Below are 26509 nucleotides of genomic sequence, written 5' to 3' on the forward strand. Positions count from 1 at the left end.
GCTTTAGGGGTGAGAAGCACTGCCTTAGGGGATATTCAGCTTATTGGCTCTGAGAGCAAGGAAAGGAGAAAAACTGGAGAAAGCTGATATGATTATCGTATCATATCTGATACGATAAAGTAGATATAATAAATCTGCTTTATCATATCAACCTGTGAGCATGAGTTTGGTACAGGAAGTAGGACGATGGATTGCATTCATTAGTTAGTACTCGCTAGACTTTTTACATTGTAGATAGTAAAACATAGAGTATTTTGGACTTGTTTTTATTTTGTTGAAGCAATACAGAGAAGAAGGTAATGTAGAAGAAGAGGATAAAAGTGTTAGTTTCATGGAGGGTATAAATTCAGTAACCAGAAAGTATTAGATTTACTGGAGGACTTAAAAGCTGCTCTGTTGCTGCTGCTACTGCTAAGTCGCTTCAGTCGTGTCCGACTCTGTGCGACCCCATAGATGGCAGCCCACCAGGCTCCGCCATCATTGGGATTCTCCAGGCAAGAACACTGGAGTGGGTTGCCATTTCCTTCTCCAATGTATGAAAGTGAAAAGTGAAAGTGAAGTTGCTCAGTCGTGTCTGACTCTAGCAACCCCATGGACTGCAGCCCACCAGGCTCCTCCATCCATGGGATTTTCTAGGCAAGAGTACTGGAATGGGGTTTTCAGCAATATGATGGGGTTTTTTTTCTAGGAGTACAAAAGTATTTGGATGTCCTGGATCACTTTAAGGGGATTCGAACTGTGAAGGAGCTAGTGTCATAACATTCATCTTAAGGAAATCTGGATGGTGGCGGTAGTGGTAGGTTGGGGGCTCTGAAGAAACTTAGGCTCTCTGCTGAGCTCCTAGTCGTCTTGGAGAAACTACACGTTCTGACTCCCGTGTTCTCTTTCACCTGACTGAACTTAGCCTGAAAGCCAGATTGTGGTCTCTGCAGTTTCCAACAGCTAAATATCTGCAGGAGGATGCAAACAGGAAAAATGATTGATTCTTAAAACACATGGTCCACGTGTATTATTGGTTAAATAGCCGCTTTATCATATCAACTTGTGAGCATGAGTTTGGTACAGGAAGCAGAAAGATGAATTGCTTTCATTTATTAGTACTCCCTAGACTTTTTACATTTTCCAAATAAAAAATGAAAGAAATTTCTATTTTTTTTTAGTTTGCTTTTCTTTCCCTTTCCTCCTGAACCTTTTCTTAGAGTCTAAGTTAATTTTCTTTTTTTCAAAAGCATTATGTTCAGCCTCAAGAATTCAGCATTTTGTGTGTGTATTCTTTATGTTACTGCAAAATTGCATAGAGAAATATATATCACACAGAAGTTTACAAAAATGAAAACTTCAGGGTGATTCTTCAAAGATAACTGCTAAGGAAATGAAATTATAAAAATACCATGTGTGCTTTGGGCAGTGTTAACATTGCTTTTGACCTAGTGTTGGAGTTTCATTTATGTGATTAGTTTTAAAATGTGGACTGTGCTGAACTTCTGGCTTTAGGATACATTTTCAGTTCATGGGGAGGAATTGCCCTGGTGTTTAACAATATATTGAATTCTGTAAAGTCCTACTTCTACATTTTTGTCCTAAGGCAATTGGATAGATGCCCAGTGGTAAATATTACTTTCTTTCAAATGTAATGGGCAGAATTGAGAAATATGGGAGAGTAGGTTTTTATCTCATGCTGTGTATAAATGCACTCTTTATAAATCTGTGTTAGATGGTTCACTTCACACAGCTCTGCAGCATCAGAATCATTATGTCATGTTCAATAGATTTAAAATATTTCCTTTTCTTAGAGACAGCATATATCTTTTGTAGGCAAATATTTGAACAAGAGATGTGATTCTTTAAAAAATATTTATCAAACTGCTATATTAGAAGCATTCAACTTTCTATCTTAACTGTTCTTATTGACAGTATGTGTTTCGTACTATTTGTATTTCTGTAGTTGTTTTAAATCATTTTCTGTTGTAGAGCACAGTCAATCTGGATGGTACCTGGGTACCATGTATACATGAATCTATTAAAACATGTTTCCCATATTTTAGTTTCCATTATTGTTATACACATTGTAGTTGATGTTTATCTTTGTGAGAAGAATCCTGATTTGTTTTGCAACAAGTAGATGAAACACTCTGGGTTATTAAAACAAATTTTATGCCTAATTCTCATTTGTGTTAGGCTAGGCCAAGGGTGCATATGATAGATCATGTGCTTAGAGTTAAAATGTATCACTGACTTTTGCTAGACTCTCGACTTCATATCAAGATGATTTTCCAGGAGTTAGACTTTTCCATAGGGGAGGGCCCTCCCTAGGGCTTCATCTTGGGAAAAAACTAGAAGCAGTGCGTCGAGACATTTGTTATCTGAAAATTTGACTTTCCCTCTCTAGGCCTTATCTTTTGTCCTTCCCTTGTATTTAGAAAACTGAGCACCTATTTCTAATTTTTTCCTTTTCCTATATTCTTTGACTCCTTCTCTAGGTAGAAGGTAGCTTTCCGCTAACTTTTCCTAGGAAGCATTTCAAATGGACCTAATTCTTAGCAGTCTTCCTTAAAGAGGCAGAGTTTTTTGATTAATAGAAAATCTTCACATCATTCATACTATTGATATGATTTTCAATAGCTTTATACAATTATGTGTTTAAGGAATGTTTGATTTACCTTTTATGAGTGTGTGTTGTGCTTCAAATTGTGTTTCTTGTCATATTTTCTTGCAAGTTACTTGCGTGGTATCGTTAAATTTTCAAAAGTGGTCTTAAAATTGGTATTAGACTGAGTATTTTCACATGTAATAAGTTCAGAGGAGGATTTTACATCTTCTTAGCATTTCATTTTTAGTTTCACTTTTAATGATGTATTTATTCCCAAATCTCTATGTACCATCTTACAACTGTAATTTTTTATTATGAAATGTACAGGTTCCCCTTCAACATGGGTTTTCATTGATCTACATTTTTTTTGCCATTTGTATTTTTATTACATCTTTAGTAGTTTTTCAAACTTACATAATTTTCATTTTTAAATATTACTATGTTTCCTTGAAATCCATGACTCTATATAACTTTTTATTTGTGTCATCAGACAACACTGTAGGTGAAACAGCTTCATAACTCCAAAGGTCTCTCCATGGCTTTCAATAATAAACCCTTGTGGAATTCTGCATGGTATACAAGAGAGTTACTCTAGGGTTTCATGACAGTGTCTGTGTTTTATTCCTCTGAGTTATACAAGTATAAATGTTTTGGATGGTATGGCAATTATTGCTGACTGTACCCATTCTTTCAGTTATATCCTAACCTTTGGACATTCTAATAGTGTTTCCTTTCTGTTTCGAAAAAATCCAAGTCATAGCCTCCTAACATGATACAATTAAAAATTTTTTTCATATTGAAACATTTTAAAATGTATACATTAAATATTGAATTGTTTTGGGAAATTTTATTTAGAAGTCTTTCTGATGTTTTTGCTGTCTTATATTTTCTGTTGTCCCAAAATAATTTATTGCATTAAAGTTATGTGTGCTCAAATTTAGTATGAAAAATTTTTGTTTATTAGTAGTTAAAAAATTGAGGGTAAGAGGAGAAAGGGGTGACAGAGGATGAGATGGTTGGATGGCATCACTGACTCAATGGACATGAGTTTGAGGAAACTCAGGGAGATAGTGATGGACAGAGAAGCCTGGTGTGCTGCAGTTCATGGGGTTGCAAAGAGTCAGACACGACTTAGCGACTGAACAACAACAAATTGAAATTAAGATAATCTCTAAATTAATTAATTTATGATATTTTAAGAAACCTGTTAGAAGTAATTATTTAATTTTTTTATTTTCAAGAGTAAAAAAGCTGTGGTAGTTAAAATATATTTGGAAAAGCTGTTCATATTTTTATTGCTATTCTCCTTTAAAAAAGGTCAGAAGTATTTAGCTTGTTTAGATAACTAAATAAAAGTGATTTTTTAAATGTATATGCATAGATTTCAACTATATGTCTGTGCTATAAAATTTGAATAAGGATGTGTTCTTTTAAAGCTTTTTAAACATTAATTCACTTATCTTTTTAAAATTATTATTATATTTTAGTACTATGCTTAGTATAATGTGTTCATCATCATCAAAATTTTGAATGCAGCATATTTTCAGCAAGCCATCACCAGTTTCCATAGGAGCTTACTTTTCACTTTAAGTAATTTAGAAGAGAAGTCTGTTTTGATTTTCTTAAGTTTTATAAAGTATTACATGAGGATAAAAGCCAGGAATGGAAAGTATCTAAAATGCCTCAATTATCCAGGAAGGATAACTGTAACTTTGGTGAAGTTACAGAGGTTGATATATAGATTTGACACTTTTCCTTTGTATTTCTTTTTATAAAACAAAATCATTGATGGTATATGTAAGTTACAATTTAAAGAAATGTGATTTTCAGGTATTTGCAAGCATTTTTATGCATGCATTGTGTAAAATCACATTGCATACCAGTGTAAGGAATTTGTGTCCTTTTGAGAAGTGAAGAAAGAATTTACTTGTATTATTGCTAGTTTTGACCATGAGGACTTAATTATTAAAAATTCAGAACATTTCTGTTCTGGTGCATGTTTTGGAGTGTATAAAAAGTTTGTGTTTTCCATTTTAGCATGTGCTTTTTAACTTTTACACATTAAACTTCCTGAAGTTCTACTAAATGGAAGTATTTAGAAGTGGAATCAGCAGTAATGTGTTAACAAGCACTAAGCATGTATAAAGCTTCTAGAAAATTGCAAACAGACCAGGTTTGTAATGTTCTTAGAAAAGGCATTGTAGCAGTTGCATGTGTGGGATTTGGGTTTTGTTGACTTCAAATGAATAAGTTCATTTTACATTAAACATTCAACAATTTGTACATTTGACTTGCAGGAGAAATCTTACAGTTCCATGTGATAAGAACACCCCCTGGTCGAGGAAATGTTACTGTTAACTGGAAAATTATTGGGCAAAACCTAGAACTCAATTTTGCTAACTCTACTGGTCAGCTCTTCTTTCCTGAGGTAATAGCACCAAGAAAAACTGCACTGAACTTCTTGGAGGAAACTGTGTTTTGTGAGGAAAATGGGAAAATTCTGATGATATAATAGAAGGATTAACAGAGATTGATGAGGGAGCTACTTCCTTAGGAACTCAAAGGATTTCTAAGACTTTAGGAGGGGGTTTGTTTTTGTACATGTGCTTGCATGACTAGATCTCCTTTAAGCAAACAGAAAACGCTGGCTTCGTATCTGGGGCAAGCCCTCTCGGCCTCCTGCCCTCCCAGTGTTGGTGGCAGCTGTGTCATTCTGCAGATGATGAGCACTCTCGTCCCTCTTTGCTTACTCCTCACTCTCTTGGAACGTTAATTGCCCTTGGAACTTAAATGTTTCACTGCTATGAAACAGCTAATATAGCCCTAGAAACAAATGTCTTTTTATCTCTTGTTCACACAGTGTTTTTGAGCTTGCATTTAGGTATTCTTTCTGATATTTGGAAAGAAGATGATTGGTGAAAGATAGCTATGTAAAAGCAGCTCTTGGGTATTAAGTTAGTGCTACTTCACTGTTACTCTTCATCTTCTCTTTTCCACCCTCACTTGACAGGAATTCTCATTTGCTGACGTGTTTAATTCTTTTTCTCTTCATTTCCACTGCCTAAACATAAGCCAAACCTTTATAACCTTCTGCCTTGATTACTTGATTACATTTGACTTCTGTTAACTGGTTTCCCTAAAACACTGGTCTTGTTTTCCATACTCCAGTTATTCCCATTCACCACTGCCATAGAAATCTCTCCAGACAGTTGCATTGTCTGGAATTTTTAGTAGTGCTACATTGCTTATTAGATAAGATCTACATACATTAACTCAGCACTCAAAATCTTCTCGTTTGTTCTCTATCTACTTTAAGCCTGTTTTCCTAGGAGTCATGTTTTCCTTTTTAATATATAATTTATTTTTAAGCCACAGAACAGTGTACGTGAAGCTATGTTTGGGTGCACGGTTTATAAAGACAGTAAAAGTAGAAGATAGTTTGTGCTCAGTGACAGTAGAGGGATGAATTTCTTTGTGTTTGATACAGGGATCATTGAATAAAACAATATCTGTGCATTTGTTGGATGACAATATTCCTGAGGAGAAAGAAGTATACCAGGTCATTCTGTATGATGTCAGGACACAAGGTAATGCAGAATTTTATTGTTATTTTTCTGGTATGTTATTTTCAGAAAAAATAATAGTTGCTATCTATATTTAACGATCGGAGAAGGCAATGGCACCCCACTCCAGTACTCTTGCCTGGAAAATCCCATGGTTGGAGGACCCTGGTAGGCTGCAGTCCATGGGGTCACTAAGAGTCAGACACGACTGAGCAATTTCACTTTAATTTTTCACTTTCATGCATTGGAGAAGGAAATGGCAACCCACTCCAGTGTTCTTGCCTGGAGAATCCCAGGGACGGGAGAGCCTGGTGGGCTGCCGTCTGTGGGGTCGCACAGAGTCGGACATGACTGAAGCGACTTAGCAGCAGCAGCAGCAGCAGCAGCAGCAGCAGCAATATTTAACGATTAGGTGGATACCGATTTAAAAAATGTTACTTTAAATATCATCTGCCCTGTAACAGTTTAGATCCAAACAAATCAGCTCAGCATGAAAATACTTATAGATTCAGTTAAAAACTCTAGAATTTTTGCTAAGTATTTCCTATGGAATAAAATACATCTCCAAAGGTAGAATTTGGTGAAATTAATTTTATACTCAGTTCAGTTTAGTCGCTCAGTTGTGTCAGACTCTTTGCAACCCCATGAACCGCAGCACGTCGGCCTCCCTGTCCATCACCATCTCCCAGTTTGGATTCTGGATCAGTTATATGGGATAAATTAGATTTAGTAATTTGTGTAAGTAATCTGGGTATTTTCCTCAGTTTCTGATCACTTTCTGTAATTCAGATGACCAGTACAGCAACTAATAACAATAACTGGTCAAGCAAGAAAGAATCAGGATTTACTGCCTAAGAAGAAGAGAGGTAAAAGATAGCTTCTGTTAGAGAAGTAACAGTAACCACTTTCTCTTACTTTACTGTGTTTCAGAGGGTGAGATTATATTTTAAGTGTTTAGCAGTTAATGCCAAATCACCCTTCGATTTCTTGTGGTCCCTGACTTTCTTAGGAGTATCACCAGCAGGCGCCGCTCTGCTCGATGCTCAAGGATACGCAGCTGTTCTGACCGTAGAAGCCAGTGATGAACCACACGGAGTGTTAAATTTTGCTCTTTCATCAAGATTTGTTTTGCTGCAGGAGGCTAACACAACAGTTAAGCTTTTCATCAACAGAGAATTCGGATCTCTAGGTTTGTGTTACCCTAGAATGAATGGAATTTCCAGGCAGGTGCTTTTTAAGTATTCTACTAGGGTGGATGAAAGTCATTGCTAAAATAAACCATGAATGGGGGAAAAAATGAATATTGTACTATCTAGTGTCACAAAATGCTGTACAATATACAGTCATACAGCATATGATAGCGGGTGGGCTATGGGTCCACTAACTGAGCTGGGCTTGGCCCAGGGTGACTCTGTTCCAGTATGCCTCTCATTCTTCTCCTGCCACCGGTAGAGGCACTGAGGGCGAGCAAAAACATGCAGACTCCATCAGGTCTAGGCTCAGAACTAGCACACAGTCACTTTGTCTTTGCGCTAGCAGCCAAAATAAGTCACACAGTCAACCCAAAGTCTAGAGGCAGGGTGGTCTGCCTTGCCCACAGAGCAGTATCACTGAGCCATTACATGGTAAAGGCCAGAAACATAGGAAGGGGTGAAGAATTGGGGGCCAACAGTGTAGCTACTGAGGTGCTTTTACAAAAGTCAAAAAGCTCGTAGTGTTATTTTTAAAAATTTATTTATTTTTAATTGAAGGATGTTTGCTTTACAATATTGTGTTGGTTTCTGTCATTCATCAACATGAACTGGCCATAGGTATACCTTTGGCCATAGGTATACCTTTGGTATACCTTTGTCCCCTCCGTCTTGAACCTCCTATTTTTTAAAAAAATTTTAATTATAAAATCTTTTCCCATCCAATTCACTTAGGAGCAGTTAATGTCACGTACGCCACAGTTCCTGGAATGTTGAGCCAAAAGAACCAGACAGAAGGAAACCTCGCTGAGCCAGATGTGGACTTTGTCCCGGTCGTTGGCTTTCTGATTTTAGAAGAAGGGGAAACAGCAGGAGCCATCGACATTACCATCCTTGAGGTAAAACACTTACTTTGCTGTTGCTGCACTAAACGTGAATAGCCAGGTAACAAGTAGAAATTGATTAAATGCTCTGGTGCCTTTAAATCAGCTTATTTCTTTCTGTGATTTCTTTTTTTAACCACACAGGGATTCTGTTCTTGTCTAGACAGGGTCATCTGTTGTTGTGTATTTTATTATAGAAACAACTTTTGATAAAGAAAATTTCTTTAGAGAAGTCCCCTTTAAGATGGCATTGGCCTGAGAGATTCCAGAGGAGCATTTTGATTACTCTGAAGGATTCATTGGAGCAGTGAAGCCATGTAGGTCAGGTCTTAGTTGGTAAGACTGGTTAAATTAGAGATAGCAGGAAACTCACCAGAGGCTGATGGTATAAGATGTGATTATGGTCAAGCTTAAAGTAATCATTGGTGACTGAAATTGTTTTTTTTTTTAATATGATTTTTCACATTGCAGAATCTTGTGCTGCTTTGGGACCTGGTGTTTCAACTACCTAAATTCACTTCCAAGAGGTTTATGAAAATAATACCTATGGAGAGGGTAGGAGATGACTGTGAGGCAGAGGGTGGAGGAAGGAGAGAGTGAATATTGCCTTAGAAAATGAATTTTCAATTACTGTGTATTTTGGGGGTTCTGTTTCTTAAAAATTCTTATTTTCTCAGAAGCTTTTTACATTTACAAAATTATAAGTACTAAACCATCTACCATCTGAAGTCGGTAATTCTTGTTTTGTTCATTACTGTGACACTGTGACCTAATACAGTAATTTGAGAATTCTAAAGCTGTAAGATGAAAGGTAACATTATTTCAGTCTGTGACATACGACACAGGATTTAATGAAACTTTAAGGTGATCTTCTTTCAAATATAGTATCTGTTAATGTAACAATAAAAATAAATTATTCCTCAGATATGTTAGTTTTTAAAGCAGAAAGTCGCCTTTCAGAGGTCTAGTTTACAGAGTCTTGTTCTATGAACACAGAATTTCAAAGTTTCCTTTGTTTCTCCCTAGGTCTTTGTAGCCCTTTCTGTTCTTAGATTATTAGCACAAGATTAAAAGACCACAAGTCTGTATGTGCAGAAATAAACCAGGCCAGGGGGATATATACAGTCTATACAGACTGAGGAGAGTTGTTCTGTGGGGACGGGGTACAGTGAGGGTAGATGGGAGACAGTCCCTGTACATCGCTGATTTTGTAATTCATTGGTCTGTGTATTATAGAAGACAGAGCCAGTGACTTGTATTTTCTTAATTTTTCATGTGGCAACATATCTCCATTAAATAAAATGAAGAGAGAGATATATATACTGATATTATGTATTCATATATATATATACACTGCATTTCTGTGTAGATATTGCTGTCTGTCTAGTTGCTGATGATGTGGTTTTGCTAGTCCTCCTGTTTTGAGCACCTGCCTTGTTAGTCATTAATCATAGTATTGTGTGAAAATTAACCATCACTAATATTTATCACTCTGTAGGGACTCGCTCTAGGGCCAGGTACTCCATATACATTATGTATAACCAGTTTTACATATTTTTAATCAATATCCCCAAAGTAGCTGTTATTTCCCTCATTATAAATTGGAATTGGACTTCCCCTAATGGTTCAGTGGTTAAGCATCTGCTATGCATTATGTTTAACCAGTTTTACATATTTTTAATCAATATCCCCCAAAAAAGAAAGGGAAAGTGAAGTCGCTCAGGTGTCCAACTCTTTGCGACCCCATTGTAGCCTACCACGCTCCTCCATCCATGGGATTTTCCAGGCAAGAGTACTTGAGTGGGTTGCCATTTCCTTCTCCAGGGCATCATCCTGACCCAGGGATTGAACCTGGGTCTCCTGCATTGTAGGCAGATGCTTTACCATCTGAGCCACCAGGGAAGTCCCCAAAGTAGCTGATTTTTCCTTCATTATAAATTGGAATTGGATTTCCCTGGTGGTCCATCTGCATGCTGATGCAGGGGACACGGGTTCGATCCCTGCTCCAGGAAGATCCCATGTGCTGCAGGACAACTAAACCTGTGCACTACAATGGCTGAGTCTGTGCTCTAGAGCCCAGGAGCCGCTGCTGCTGAAGCCCGCCAGCCCTAAACCTGTGCTCTGCAGCAAGAGAAGCCTCTGCAATGAGAAGCCTGTGCACAGCAACTAGAATGTAGCCGCTGCTCACCGCAGCTAGAGAAAGCCCACGTGCAGTAACGAACACCCGGTGTGGCCAAAAAAAAAAAGGATGACAGAATTGAGGCCTGAAAGTTTTAACAACTCACCTGAAATTACAGAAATGCTGTACTAGGTCTCTTTGACTACAAAACCTGTGTTTTTCCCACCGCGTTATTCTGTTCTTCACTCTTAATTGGATGTGAAAGCAGTTTAAAATCTTTTCCTCTTATTATATTTCAAATAATATTAAGCTTGTATAGTTATATAATTGGTTTCATATTAATCCAGGTAAAAACTGAAATCAATATAAAATGATTTCATGTGGTTCAACATAATAACGTATAATCAGGTATAAAAGTTTAATAGTTTTATGTTTTTTTTTAAAAAATTTCAGCTTTATTGAAGTACAGTTAACCCATACTGCATGGTAAACTTATGTAAAGTCTTAAAAAGTATGTAAAATTGGAAGGTAGTTAAAGCATATATTGTGTTGATTTGATGTATATTTACATGTGAAAGGATTCTGCATATCTAGTTAACACCTCCATCACCTCATGTGTTTATCTTTTTGTGTGTGTGTGAACATACATGTTCTACTCTACCAGCAAATTTCAGTTACACAGTAAGGTGTTGTCAGCTGGAATCACCGTGTTTTACTTTAGATCCTGAGATCTTAGTCATCCTTAGCTGAGTTTGTACTCTTTTACCAATTCCTTCCCTATCCCCACCCCAACTTCCCCACCTAGCCCCTGACAACTGGTTTTCTATTCTCTGTTTAATGAGTCTGACTCTTTTTTTTTTTATATTCCACATATAAGTTCTACCATACAGTATGGTAGAACTTTGTCTGGCTTGATTAGTATAATGCCTTCAAGATCCATCTTTGTTATCAAAACGAATGGTTTCCTTCTTTCTTGTGGCTGAATAATGTTCCATCTTATGTACCACATCTCACCCCTTCATCTGTTGATGGACACTTAGGCTGTTTCTGTAACTTGGCCATTGTGAATAATGCTGTAATGAATATGGGAGTGCGTATACCTCGTCATTATTCTATTTTCATTTCCTTTGGATAAATACCCAGGTGTACGATTGCTGGTGGTTCTATTTCTAAGTTTCTCAGGAGCCTTCATATCGTTTTGCACAGTGACTGCACCAGTGTACACTCTCACCAACAGTGTAAGGGGTCCCTTTCTCCACATTCTCACCAACACTGATAGCTTTTTGATAATAGCCATTCTAACAGGTGTGAAGTGATGTCTCATTGTGGTTCTGACTTGCATTTCTATGATGGTTAGTGACATTGAGCACATTTTCATGCACAGGTTGGCCATTTGTATATCCTCCTTGGAAAAATTTCTATTCCATTCCTCTGCATTTTAAATCCGATTATTTGTTGTTTTGCTATTGACTTATACGACTGTTAAAATATATTTTGGATCTTTGTGATTTGCAAATATTTTCTTCCATTCGATCGGTTGCCTTTTGTTTTGCTGATGTTTTCTTCTGCTATGCGGAAGCTTTTCAGTTTGATGTAGTTCCACTTTTTATTTTTGCTTTTGTTTTTGGTGTTAAATCCAAAAAAATCATTGCTAAGGCATGTTTTTTTTCCTGACTTAAATCTTTTCTACTCTGTGTTTGGATTTTTATGTTTTCTGTATACCATTTAAATATATATATTTAAAAGATAATTTCAAAAAGCAGCTTGTAAGAGGTAATTACTTTGAGAGCATAATTGTAGAGAATTTAATGGGTGAATTTTTGCAGGACGATATACCAGAACTAGAAGAATATTTCCTCGTGAATTTAACTCATGTGGAACTTATCATGGCTCCTTTCACTTCATTTCCTCCTAGATTAGGTATGCTGGCCTTTTTTGTTTGTTTGTTTCTGTTTACTCACTGCAAATGAAATAAAATTTCTTCAGTTTTTAATCAGAAATGATCATTGTGAAGTTTGCTAATCTCAGCTATATGTGAAAATATGGTGAGCTTTTAGATTTAGTTTAAAGACCCTCGTATATTGTAGTTGTGTGCATCGGACAGCATAAAGACATTTAAGAATTCCTGTGTGATGCCTCTTTAAACATTGCAATTATTTTATAAGCAGATTGTAATCTTCAAAATAGAATTAGTTCTTATGAAGTCATGTTCCTTTCAAAATTTAATTTGCTGTTTTCATTAGATCTCCAGATTATCAGGTGTTTTTATTTTCTCTTAGATTAAGAACAGCATTTGTTTGTTGTGTTCTCTGCTTCTGTTTTGACTTTTTATCTCTTTCCTTTCATGCTTTAGAAAAGACTCAGTTAATTCGTTACAGACTGAAAGGTAAAACTTGAACCTCGGTACAAATTTATGTAGATTACTTTAAAAAGAGAAATTCTTCCTATTAACACACAAACTCCTGTTCACGATTTGGACAATCGATATTGAAAAGTTTTTTGGAAACTTTCAGATGTGATGGCCTGGTGCAGGGGCGGGGGGGCGGGCTGGTGAGTAGCACTGAGGTCGCCTGCTCCCTGTGCCTTGGTTAGATGGTGTTCCTGGCAGAGGGGAGATGAGTCTGGGTTAAAGGCGGAGAAGCATGGCCCTGAACTGTGGCCTGAGGAGTGGGACTTCCTCACTCACTTCTGCTCAGTGTGACAACTTTGAAAGTAGCAGAAGGAAATAATCCGTTTTTAATTTATTATTTGGAAAGTTTCCATTTTTACACAAAAGAAATACATGATTCCAATGACTGGGCTGTTTATATCAAGCAGTTACTACAAGGTTATTATTGTTCACACTAAGAAAATTCACAGAGTACATCATCTTCCCTGTACTCAGAGATAATTTGAACAATTTAGCTTTGGGTTAGTGCTCTCTAATGCTCTTATTTCCAAGTGTTGTGTGTATTAGGACCCTCATTCCTTAGTAGTAGTCGTCGTAGTAGTGTTAGTCACCCAGTTGTGTCCGACTCTGCAACCCCATGCACTGTAGCCCGCCAGGCTCCTCTGTCCATGGGATTCTTCAGGCAAGAACACTGGAGTGGGTTGCCATTTCCTTCTTCAGGGGATCTTCCCAACCCAGGGATCGAACCCGGGTCTCCTGCATTGCAGGCAGATTCTTTACTGTCTGTTATGTTTGCCCGTTTTACAGATGAGGGAGCTGAGGCTTAGAGAAGCTAGGAATCATGCTGCAGTCACGCAGCTAGGAAATGATGGGACTGGGCCTCTGCCCTGTAGCCTCTAGTCACAAGTCCTGATGTTGTATTCTTCCTCGACGTTATTGATCTCCTGACTCATAGAGAATGCCACTCTGCTTACCCTTCTTCACCTAGACAGTTGTCATAAGGATCCGAGAGTAAGGTGGAGCTTCTGAAATTTAAAAGATAAAAATCAAACATATTAAAAAACAGAGCAAAACAGTAACTGGTTTAGTTACTATTTCAAGACTGAATAACAGATATTGGTAACATACTGAGCTTGGTGAACAGTGTAATACAGAATAAAAAGGGATTCGAAAATTTACGTTAAGCTTAGTCTTTATTCCATGTAACCTTTCCCCTTCTTTCCCACCCATCCCAACTTCTGTTTGTACCCTTGTCTCTCTCTGTCTCTTTGATGTCTGTATTTTTCTCTGCATTTCCTCTCTTTCTTGCCCCAGTTTTTCCTTCTTCTTTCTACTTCTTGCAGCTATCCCCATTTTCCTTTCCTCTTGAAATGGATTAAAATAATAGAAATAAAACCATATCTCCAATTGCTTATTTTATCCTGTTCTCAGTTGATTAGATTTCTATGCATTAGTGGTTCTTGTTAGCAAAAGCTTGCTTACTCATACAAGTATTTGTATCTTAGCATCTTTTGATTAGTGTTGACAGTACCTCTGTATACCAAAGGTATGGTCTTTAAATTCTGCATCAAATAGTTCTCTTTTTAAATGCTTATTTAAAGATATGTTTCTGTGCTTTTCAGATTCAGAGGGCTTGACTGCCCAAATCATCATTGATGCGAATGATGGTGCTCGAGGCATAATTGAGTGGCGACAGAGCAGGTAAAGCCAAGGCTGTGTGAGAGCTCTTAACTGAGTTTCAGATTCTTTACTATCTAGTGAATAAAAGCTTGTAGAAATGAATGTTTTCTCTTTATCATAGGTTTGAAGTAAATGAAACCCAAGGAAGTCTAACGTTGGTAGCCCAGAGGAGGACAGGGGCTCTTGGCCACGTTTCCCTGTTTGTGTATGCCCAGAATTTGGAAGCACAGCTGGGAGTGGATTACGCCTTTACACCAATGGTGAATTCATTGACAGTTACAGGGATTTAGGGCCTGTACATCAGTTAACCTTGAAATAATAAACTACTCTGTATTCCACAGTCAGTTAGAGCCGAAGAGTTCCACCTGGTGGAATAGCTCTCTTCACTGTTTTGGTAAATTATATAGATTGAATTTTCAGTACTGTTTCAAAGATTATTCTGTATTTCACTTCATTCATTATTTTATTGTAATATTTGATACTCACTTTTTTTTATTCATTTGCTGTCTAATTGCAATATTTGATACTGGAGGGCACACATTATTGTGTTAAAGAGTTTATATCATTAGATGACCTTACCAGAGTGCTTCTTATGCCTCTTGAAAATGTTACTGCTTTCATTTCTTTGTTTTACTTTACTGAAACACCTTTAGTGTTTGAAAATATTTTTTGTCTTGTCTCTTGTTGCCTTTTACTGCTTAGTCAAATGTTTCCTTTCTTCCTACTGCTTTTTAAACTTAATTGAAAAAAAAAAAAGGTCATGAAAAAGTAAGGGAAAAGTCCTGTAAATAGCTTATTTCACATTCAGCAGTATGTCGTATTTATCTCCAAACATTTAAAAATGACTCAGTGTATTAAAATATAATACTGCCTACTTCTGCCTCTTGGACCAGATTCTTCATTTCGCTAACGGAGAAAGGTATAAAAACGTTGACATCATGATTCTTGATGATGACATTCCAGAAGGAGATGAAGCATTTCAGCTGATTTTAACAAATCCTTCTCCTGGACTGGAGCTGGGGGAAAATATAATAGGTAATTGATGATTTATACACAGCTCCCTCTCACCTCTCTTCACTCCTAAGTGAGCCCTGTGGTATGAGGGGGCATTGACAGCATGTGCCACAGTCACACACTAACATTGTGCAGTTTTTTTCATGTAAGTCTTTTTACTTTGATTCCTAGATATTTGGCTGGAAAATCCCATGGATGGAGGAGCCTGATGGGCTACAGTCCATGGGGTTGCTAAGAGTCGGACACGACTGAGCGACTTCCCTTTCACTTTTCACTTTCATGCTTTGGAGAAGGAAATGGCAACCCACTCCAGTGTTCTTGCCTGGAGAATCCCAGGGACAGGGGAGCCTGGTGGGCTGCCGTCTATGGGGTCACACAGAGTTGGACACGACTGAAGCGACTTAGCAGCAGCATTATGTTGCTATTATGAACTAGGTCCCTTGTAATTATATTGTTAAGTGATTATACATCCATCTACAATGCAGGAGACCCTGGTTCGATTCCTGGGTGAGGAAAATCCCCTGGAAAAGAGATAGACTACCCACTTCAGTATTCTTGGGCTTTCCTGGTGGCTCAGAGGGTAAAGAATCCGCCTGTAATGTGAGAAGCCTGGATTTGATCCCTGGGTTGGGAAGATCCTCTGGAGGAGGGCATGACAACCCACTCTAGTATTCTTGCCTGGACAATCCCCATGGACAGAGGAGCCTGGCAGGCTGCAGTCCACGGGGTCACTAAGAGTTAGACATGACTGAGCAACTAAGCACAGCACAGCACATATCTGATATATAGACGTATTATCATTATCTTTTAGAATGCGTGCTCTGAAGCAGACTTCCTAGCTTTGACAGCCATTCCTGCCACATCCAGGCTTGTGAATGTCCACGCATTGCCTGTCTGTGCTTCAGTCATCAGTTCTGTAAAATGAGAGTAATAATAGAATCTACCCCATGGGGATACTGTGAGAATTCAGTGAGTTAAAAATGCTGGTTAAGAAATTTGTAAGTTCTCGGTAGTAGCAGTTGTTGTTTTGGCTGTTATTACCATTATTAGTAGTGGTAGTAGAAGACAGAAAGCGCTTGATTTCTGAAGGTTACTTAGCTTATATTTTGAACTCTTGTAATAGTTCATTTTTTCTCTTGCCTTCTTAAGGAAGATAATCAGGATGTCTGGAAATAGTGGATGCTGATGCTTCCTTTCCGTTGCTTTTATACCTGTTGCTTGGCTGGTAGCTCCAGGGCAGTGCTGAACAGTAGCAGTGATGAGAGGCATCACTGTCTTCTAATGTTTCAGCATTAAACTTTAGTACTTTCTGTTGGCTTCTGAGAGCCAACAGAAAGTACTAAAGTATCACATTGAAGTATCACATTGAAGTATCACATTATAGTATCACATTGAAGTATCACATTGAAGAAGCTGCCTTTTGTCTCAAGATTACTGAGTCTTTTTATTTATATCATGAGTGAGTGTAGAATTTCCTTAAATGCCTTTTAACATTTATTTTTAAGATGATCTAGAAAAGCATTGGACTAGTTTACAATGAAGTATTCACATACTTCCCACCACTTATAACCCATTCTATTTTAATTTGTTGTTTTAATATTTTTATTCTGACAGCCTTCGTTACCATCCTTGCTAATGACGATGGCCCTGGAGTTCTGTCATTTAACAACAGTGAGCACTTTTTCCTACGAGAACCGACAGCGGTCTACATCCAGGAGAGTATGGCAGTGTTGTACGTTATTCGGGAGCCTGCCCAAGGGCTGTTTGGAACTGTGACCGTTCAGTTCATTGTGACCGAAGTGAATTCTTCAATGGAGTCGAAAGACCTGACTCCTTCCAAAGGCTATGTTGTTTTAGAAGAAGGTGTTCGTTTCAAGGTACAGGGTGAACCTTTAATGAGAATGAATGATTAATATTTACGAAATAATTTTCTCTTAGAGGAGCCCCCTTGATCTTAGAAAGAAAAAAAAAAACCAGGTTAGGGGATAGGTGAAGATAATGACTAGATTACTACTGTATTGTCTGTATAGAATGCAGCTGGAGAAATTTGCTCCATTAACAGAGTTGTGGAATGTGCAAATAACAAAATAAGCATATTGGTGCTTTGAATGTTAAGTATATTTAAATGGCATGCTTCACGTTATTGCCTTTAAATCATAAACTACAAGAAGCTCCAGGCCCTTCATTGCAGTCATAAGCAGTAGGTAGTAATTCTTTTTGCCACATTGTTATTAAAATACAGCTGCTTCCTTCAGACAGCTTGTTTGAGAAGTAAGTATCTTATGAAAACAAGAATAGCTTATTGGAGGAAGAATGCTGGATTTAGAATTAATCATAAATTGAACTATGCTTGCAGAAGTTCACTTTCTGAAACTTCTTTTTCTGTATGGTAGTAATTTTCTGCTCCTGCTACTAAACTTTATTTTTAAAACACAGTTGAGGTTTAAAACAACTAATTGTATTAGCTTAAGCTATTTTTAAGCCAAGTATATAAAGTATAATATCTAAAATAATATATTTTAAAATATTCACTGGAAAGCAATCTATCTAATAATTAAATAATTTTATTTATGATCAATTTGTGTAACCTTCAACATACTTTTGAATTCATATTTATTTACATGTCCAGTTTTTTTTTTGTTTTTGGGAATTTAGAACATTTAATTGATTTGTTCAGGGACACTTACACCTTGATACAGATAAAAAGAATTCAAATTTGAAGTATTTTATGAATTTTCTGTTGCTTTACATTCACATGCTTTCCTTTTTTAAAAAATATTTTAAACTTTGTTTATTTAACTTTTTGTATATTTTAAACTTGTTATATACTTTTTTCTTAAAAGACTTTTTCATGGTGTATTTAAAGACCTTTCTATTCATTAGGTAAATTAAACATTTGAACAAATTGGACTAAATAGGTTTTTCTCTTACCTCTGTAATTACCTTTTTCCCCACATATTTTTATTCTCTGAGGTATGAACAGTAAAATACAAAAATTTTAGGCGCATGGGTCAGTGACTTTAAAAATATGTATACATCAACCTAACAACCACTCGGATTAATGTGTTAAACATTGCCATCAGGCAGAAGTTTCCTTCTTGTCCCTTACCCTCCCCAGACGAAAATGCTTTCTGGTTTCTATCATCAAAGACTCATTTTACTGATTCTTGAACTTCTTATAAATAGAGTCATACAGTATTAATTCTTTTTGTGTCTAGCTTCTTTTGGTCAACACAATTTTTGATTGCACACGTGAGTAGTTAATGCTTTTTTTAATTGCCTGGTAGCATTTCATTGAATAGATGGCTGTTTGTTTATCCATTCTCCTGTTGATAAACATATGGGGTTGTTTCTAATTTGTGCTTTTTAAGCGCAAGTCCTAGGCTGAAATGAGACTAATGTTATATAGCTAGGGCAGGATAGAGAAGTAGCAAAAAATGAAGACCTAAATTTAGTTTTTAAATCTCAATGATATTTTCAAATACTATACATATTTATTTTTAGACTTTTCAGTGGACTAAGTCACAGTGTTGATAACCTTGAAAGCTGTAACTTGAGACAGTTGTTACTATTACACTTTGAGGATCGGTATTAAAAAAGAGGTGATATTTTCCAAAAGTATTATTTTGTTGTCAAAAAATGTCAAATTACTCTATATGTATGTGGCAAAAATACTGAATTCTAGTAATAATTTTTTGCTTATGTTTTCAGGCCCTCCACATCTCTGCCATACTGGACACAGAACCAGAGATGGATGAGCATTTTGTTTGCACCTTGTTTAATCCGACGGGAGGTGCTAGACTAGGGGCACATGTTCAAACTCTGATAACCGTTTTGCAGAACCAGGCCCCTTTGGGGCTATTCAGTATCTCTGCAGTTGCAAATAGGTATAGTGTATTCATAAGAAAACTGTCATTTCTGAAGCTAAGTGGGAAATGTGATATAAAGAAAATGCATAGGAAAACTGATCTCTGTTATAATGGGAATGTTTAAAATGAGCTCTAGCCGATAGATCCAGAGAGGCCACATGTCATCATAACAGGAAGCATCAAAACGTAATGATGCCCTATTTAAATGGTGTTGTTAGAATTCTTGTTTGCTCAGAATCCACACTCTCAGGCAAGAGCACTATTTTGTGTTTTCAATAATAATAAAAATGAGGAACAATATAAATTATGTTTAGGAGCTCAAATTAAATGAATGACGTTTTTGTGTATGACTTTTCAATCAATCATATATTAACATGATTGGGCTTTAGAAATTACATCTAGAAGTTAACAAATATATATTTTTTTAATATCTTAAAAATATTCCAGATCTAGTTTTATTAACGTTAAGAATTTTCTGATTTGTTTTTTTCTCTGTTAAGTGGTTTTGATGTACATGAAAAGAAACTTAGGAATGACAGAGCTTTGTTTTCGAATATGTGGTGTGAAGTTTCTGACACTTAGCAGTTTCTTACTTTCATAGTATGAGATCATTGTGCTTTTGAAAATCCTCATAAATGAATGTTTTGAGCTGTAGATTCTAGCCTCCCTGCTGTGTAAAATTTGTGGATGGATCTCATCTTGATTTGTGTAAGTTTAATAGTGTATTAAATATATATTAGCAATGTGATATAGATATTTAATATGTAGAAATGATATACTTTTTCTCCTTTCTGCAACCATTTGTTTCTTTTAGAGCCACCTCTGTAAGCACTGAAGAAGCCAACAGGACAGTATACTTAAGTGTGTCACGTACTAATGGCATTGATTTAGCCGTGAGTGTGGAGTGGGAGACAGTTTCTGAAACAGCCTTTGGCATGAGTACGTTTAGTTTCTTGTAAGAACAAAATTCTATAACCAAGAAAGATTGCGTGTTTAAGATTTACATTTTCCATTATGAGTTGGATCTTATGGCTGTATTGAAAATAGATTATAAATATTTAATTCTTTGATTGCATTCACAAATGTTTGTTGACTGTGTCCTGTGTCCAGCATGATACTGAACTTGTGGAGCTCAGAGTTTAGGGAGAGGAAGAAATAAATAAAAATCAGTTTGTAGTTTGAACTATAATAAATGTTTTTTAAAGGTGAAGTTCTAAGTGTGAGAACATAAGACAGTGCTTCCCAGGGGTGTCAGGGTTTGAAGTAAGACTTGATGATGAGTGGGGATTATGCAAAGACCTGAGTTAGAGGAACATACCAGAGAAAGCAGGAAGCCAGGCAGAAGTGTAGAGCATATAAGTAAAAAACTGAAGAGTGGGCACTGGGTTTAGAAATAAGGGGAGTGTTGAGTTTGGAGAGCTAGGTAAGACCAAATCATTTAAGAACTTGAAGGATATTATCACATACATTAGTCTTTATTTTAGGGTTATGGAAAGTCTCGTGATCTAGGCATGAGGGAGGACTCCCATGTATAACAGGTGGGGTGGTATGATCACATTTATGTTTTGAAGGCATCATTCTTGGTGCCATGTAAAGAATGGATTGGCACAGGAGAAATGAGAAGATAAAGGGACAAACATAAGGGCAACGGATGGTGGTAGCTTGGACGAGGTGATAGACTGGATGTGGAGAAGGTGCTGGCTATGACCCCTAGGTTTCTAGCTTGTGCAGTGGTTGGAAAGTCATGCCTTCAGTTAGAAGGGGAGTACTGAATGGAAACAAAGTGTTACTTTGGTGAGGGGAGTAAAATATTTGAATTTGAGTTAAATTTTAGAAGACATTTCTTTAGACTCAATGAAAGATCTCTGCTGGAGAGAGAAATATGAAACGGTCAGTGTGCATGTTGCTAAAAGTCATGGAAATTGATGTAAAACACCGGCCAGTGAGAATGGAGACAGAGAAGGGAAGAGAATCCAGACTGAGTCAAGTGGAAGGAGAAGGGAGATGAGAAGGAGACTTAGAAGGCCTGGTGAGAAACCCAGGGGAATGCAGGATTGCAGACAGCGGCAAAAGAGCTTTTGAAAGAGAGGAATGGTGAATTGTGCCAGCTGCTCTTGAGAAGTAAAGTAAGATGAGAACTGAAAAAATACTCATTGTCATTAGCAAGAGCTATTTGCTTAGAGGGATGCAACACAAATAATATTTTGAGGTTTGGGTTCTGCATGTGTTTTATGGATGTACTTGTGAGAGTATATGTTGGAGATTCTTAAATCTCAACAGGCATTTTTTAATTTTTCATCCACCCTCTTCCTGAATTATGGTAGGGAAGGATTTAACCATATGGTTAAGATTTCAGTGCAAAATATTCACACTCTGAATGTCGAAGCTGTGGTGTTTCAAAAGTGACAAGGCAAGACTCTAAAATATTGGATTTCTAGGAGAGGAAATCACCAATGGATAGTACATAAAAGGCATTGGCATTATGACTTCTTGAACTAGTTATCTAAAAAGTGATCAGTAATTTACAGAGAGTCCAGGTTTCAACCTTGACATTTGTTCTTGGTATGTTATGTTTGCACCATTAACTAAAGTTTGTAAAGAACTGACCTTCTATGGGAAACTGTTGTGATAATAGAACATGGGAGGGTTTTTAAAAGGTATTCTCCATTAGGTGGAGTTTTTTTGTTTTTGTTTAATTGTAGCACAGACTTTTAGGACATGTATGAAATGTAATTATTGCACAAAATTTTAGGAGATGCAGGCTGATCGAATTTGATAGCAACTGGTAGGGAGTCTGCTTTGGCATTCTTAAAATATGTAACACGTGAAGTTAGAAATTATTGGATAGGGGTAGTTTCAAATTAATAGTGTTAAGTTTTAAAACCTAGCATTTAGCATGTTTCCATAAAAGGTGTTTATTTTAAACTTCTCAGTTGTATTTTCATTATCTTTATGGAAGCTGATAAAAATCATACTGAACATATTTCTCTTTACAGTATACATTTAATATTTATTTATAAATATACTCCAGAAAAGTCTTTGTGGGTTTAGATATAAAAAATTTTTCTTGTTTTTGTAAGTTAACACTGTTACTGGTTTGAAATTCTCTAGTTTGTCCCTTTTCTTTCTTATATACACACACACACGCATGCGAGCACTTGCTTACCATGGAAATATTTTCATTTCTAGTAACAACTCACTAGTTTCATTGTTTAAATAAACTGTGACTGACTAGGTGAAGTCTGGAGAGGATTTTACACAAGGAAACCATGGTTTATGTTTTTCAGGGGGAATGGATGTTATGTTTTCTATGTTTCAAAGCTTTCTGGAAGCATCAGCTTCTGGCTGGTGTTTCTTTACTTTGGAAGACTCAGTACATGGTTTAATGTTAAGAAAATTATCTTCTACTCTTTACCGATGGCAAGGGATTTTTGTTCCATTTGAGGTAAGCATCACTTACGTTATGGTACACAGACTAAAATGTACATGTAGATTTTGGATGCCTCCTGATTTCCTATTATTCCTTGTTTCCCAGGATTTAAGTATAGAAAATCCTAAAACATGTGAAGCTTTTAATATTGGTCTTTCCCCCTACTTTGTGATTACTCATGAAGAAAGAAATGAAGAAAAGTCTTCTGTTAATAGTGTGTATACATTCACATCTGGATTCAAATTATTCCTGGTAAAAAAAACTTCACTTTTTTTTGTAGATTGCTTTATTTAAAAGAAAAATCAGATTTGTGAGACTGAGCTAAATAGAAGATAGTATATGTTCTATGTTAACATGATAAAGGGCTTTTGTAAGTTAACACACATTTAGCAAGTTGTCTTAATCCAGGGATATTTTTGTCTTTCTTGAAATGACACAAAGATGTGCTTACCTAGGGATCAGAATGATTTTTCAAGTTTTGAGCTTCAAATATTTACTCAACTTTACTGTATTCAGGAATTTTCTGCTTAAACTTTCCTTTAAATTTTTATCGTCACTATTCTGTATTCTTTGCAGGTACAAAGAATCAATATTTCAGAAAGTTCTCAAGTAAGATATTTTACTTCAGACAGTCAAGATTATTTGATTGTTGCAAGTCAAAGTGATGATTCTCAGTTAACTCAGGTTTGATTCTTTTAAACTGAATTTTTTAATATAATCATTGAAACACATCAAAGGTTTAGTCTGTAGGTTTGGTATGAAAGAAAACCATAATTTGATTATGATAAAGTAGTAAGAATATAGATATTGATTAGTCACAGTTAACTTTTAAATGATACAGTCTTCAAGAACCAAGTGTAAAAATAGGCATGAATATTTAATTAGAATTTAATTGCATTGGAAAACATGGAGAAAAATCACACAACTGGTTTCACAGAGCTTCATCTTAACATTGCCAACAGGGCACATACCATCACCCCAGAAATCCCATATGTGTCTAATAAGCTGTATCACAGTGTCTTAATAAATATTTACTTGATAACTTTTGTCACTCCTCCAACTTCCATACCTGCTTCTCATCTCTTCACATTCAGTTTATGACTTTGTTGAAATGAGAGCTACAAGGTGGAGATTACTCATCTTCCCAACCCCAGATTCAGAAAGCCCCCAATACCCAGTCTTATTCCTCCTCCTGTTGCAATGGCAGAAGTGTTTCTTCTATAAAAACCAGGTTCCTCACATAGGCATCCCTCTTGCCTTCATAAGGGTTAGTTATTCCCTCTACTGTGTCACTAGCATCTTTATCAGATTATTATCAGTTCAGTTCAGTTCAGTCGCTCAGTCGTGTCCGACTCTTTGTGACCCCATGACCTGCAGCACGCCAAGCCTCCCTGTCCATCACCAACTCCCAGAGTCTACCCAAACCCATGTCCATTGTGTGGGTGATGCCATCCAACCATCTAATCCTCTGTCATCCCCTTCTCCTCCTGCCCTCAATCCCAGCATCAGGGTCTTTTCCAGTGAGTCAGCTCTCTGCATCAGGTGGCCAAGTATTGGAGTTTCAGCTTCAACATCAGTCCTTCCAATGAACACCCAGGACTGATCTCCTTTAGGATGGACTGGTTGGATCTCCTTGCAGTCCAAGGGACTCTCAAGAGTCTTCTCCAACACCACAGTTCAAAATCATCAATTCTTCTGCACTCAGCTTTCTTTATAGTCCAACTCTCACATCCATACATGACTACAGGAAAAACCATAGTCTTGACTAGACGGACCTTTGTTGACAAAGTAATGTCTCTGCTTTTTAATATGCTGTCTAGGTTGGTCATAACTTTCCTTCCAAGGAGCAAGCGTCTTTTAATTTCATGGCTGCAATCACCATCTGCAGTGATTTTGGAGCCCAGAAAAACAAAGTCAGCCACTGTTTCCACTGTTTACCCATCTATTTGCCATGAAGTGATGGGACCGGATGCCATGATCTTAGTTTTTTGAATGTTGAGCCTTAAGCCAACTTTTTCCAATCTGTGTAATAATCTTTACATTTAAAAAGTGATTTATCTCCTGATCTCACCCCCCCATTTACTTCTTGTTTCATTTCTTTTCTCCCCTCTGTAGTAAGATACCTTGAAAGAATCCTCTACTTGCTTTGTAAACTTCTTCATGATTACTGATGACACCTGGCTTGCAAATGCAGTGGATGTTTTTGTCGGTCATTATTTTGCATTACTTCCCATTAGCATTTGACAGTCACTCATCCTCAAACTTAAAGCATCTCTTCCCTTGATTTTTGGGATACCACACAGATTTTTGTTCTGTTTGTCTGTGTCATCTTTCTTGGTCTCCAGTGCTGCTTCCTTCTCCCTTTTCTGAACATAGATATCTTGGAGTTTTTCAGGTTCAGTTTTTTTTCTCAGTTGTTATTTAAAAAATTGTTTTAAATTTATTTTTAATCGGAGGACAATTGCTTTACAATATTGTGTTGGTTTCTGCCATAGGTCAACATGAATCAGCCGTAGGTATAAGTATGTCTCCTCCCTCTTAAACCTCCCTTCCCACCTCCCACTCCATCCCACCCCTTTAGGTTGTTAGAGAGCATGGTGTTGAGCTCCCTGCATCGTACAGCAAATTCCCACAGGCTGTCTGTTTTCCATCTGGTAAAGTATGAGTTTCAGTGCTGCTCTCCCAGTTCATCCCTCCCTCTCCTTCCCGTGCTGTGTCCACCCGTCTCTTCTCTATGTCCGTGTTTCCATTGCTGCCCTGCAGATATCACATTCAGTTTTGGTTCACAGTTCTTTTTTTTTTTTCCCTCTCCACTGATTCTGAGTATTTTTATCAGTCCTATTACTCTGAATATCGCCTATAGGCTATCTTCCAAATTTACTAGTAGCCTTTTCTCTGTATTCTGGACCTCCTGTTGGTCCAAACTGCATGTTGGCGTGTCCACTTAGATATATTTTATGTAGCTAAGATTTAACATATCGCAAACTAAACTGTAGATTTTCTCCATAAAACTTGTTTCAAGTGTTTGCTTTTGTCTTGGGAGATAGTACCCTCATAAATATGATTGCTCAAGATAGAATGCTGGGTTATAACTTTCTTGATTTTTTCCTAGTTATTCATTCCCATCTAATTTATTATAAAGTCTTTTTGATTATATCTCCCCATACTTTTTTTGAATATGGGCAGTTCTTTTCATCTCTGCTGCTTCTTCCCCTAATCCAGGTCCTCGTCACTTCTCAGCACACTGGTGGTAGTAACCTCCTAGCTGTTTCTCCAAACTTCTCTGACCTCCTCAGATCCATGTGCCAAGTAGCTGGAGTAATCTTTAAAAAATACTAATTCATGTTGCTCCTCATTTTAAAGTTATTCAGTGATTTCCAACTATGTTTGGAATAAATTCTAGATTATTTAATACAGATAGTTAATAGTATAATTGTATCATCTTCTTTCCCCAGCACAGTGCTGGGTTATGCCTGTTGTCCTGCAAAGATTAAGATCATCTCTTTCACCCTTCCTACAATGATTGTCTCTTTCACCCTGTGATAAATTGTATGGTCACCCAACAAAAGGAACCTCATGATCTTACCTGTCCTGTCTGATCTTCACTGCCCCGGTTCTGTCAACTCCATTCCAGCGGGGCCAGTCTTCGTTCAGGTTGTGACGAACATTTTCTAGTTTAGAAAATCTGTCATGCCATTCTTTCTCATTTTATTTCCTAGGAGAGTCATAATTCTCTATCATACCTTCCTAATTGTTATGTTCAGCACTTGTCTCAGGTTAA

The 26509-nt window shown here is 36.9% G+C and overlaps 1 protein-coding gene across 1 annotated transcript in view; it reads left to right on the forward strand.

Moving 5' to 3' along the window:
- GPR98 (G protein-coupled receptor 98) overlaps positions 1 to 26509 on the forward strand; it is a 543192-nt gene that overhangs the window by 127319 nt on the left and 389364 nt on the right. Inside the window, exons 35-48 of the mRNA XM_010831922.1 lie at positions 4888 to 5018; positions 6078 to 6177; positions 7163 to 7342; positions 8079 to 8242; positions 12173 to 12266; positions 14358 to 14436; positions 14537 to 14675; positions 15309 to 15450; positions 17044 to 17306; positions 19141 to 19316; positions 20113 to 20237; positions 22586 to 22743; positions 22834 to 22980; positions 23305 to 23412. Coding sequence (XP_010830224.1) covers positions 4888 to 5018; positions 6078 to 6177; positions 7163 to 7342; positions 8079 to 8242; positions 12173 to 12266; positions 14358 to 14436; positions 14537 to 14675; positions 15309 to 15450; positions 17044 to 17306; positions 19141 to 19316; positions 20113 to 20237; positions 22586 to 22743; positions 22834 to 22980; positions 23305 to 23412 — 2006 coding nt within the window. The remainder of the gene's footprint in view (positions 1 to 4887; positions 5019 to 6077; positions 6178 to 7162; positions 7343 to 8078; positions 8243 to 12172; positions 12267 to 14357; positions 14437 to 14536; positions 14676 to 15308; positions 15451 to 17043; positions 17307 to 19140; positions 19317 to 20112; positions 20238 to 22585; positions 22744 to 22833; positions 22981 to 23304; positions 23413 to 26509) is intronic.

This window comes from Bison bison, unplaced genomic scaffold (assembly GCF_000754665.1).
Source record: "Bison bison bison isolate TAMUID 2011002044 unplaced genomic scaffold, Bison_UMD1.0 scf7180017864533, whole genome shotgun sequence".
Classification (NCBI taxonomy): Eukaryota; Metazoa; Chordata; class Mammalia; order Artiodactyla; family Bovidae; genus Bison; species Bison bison.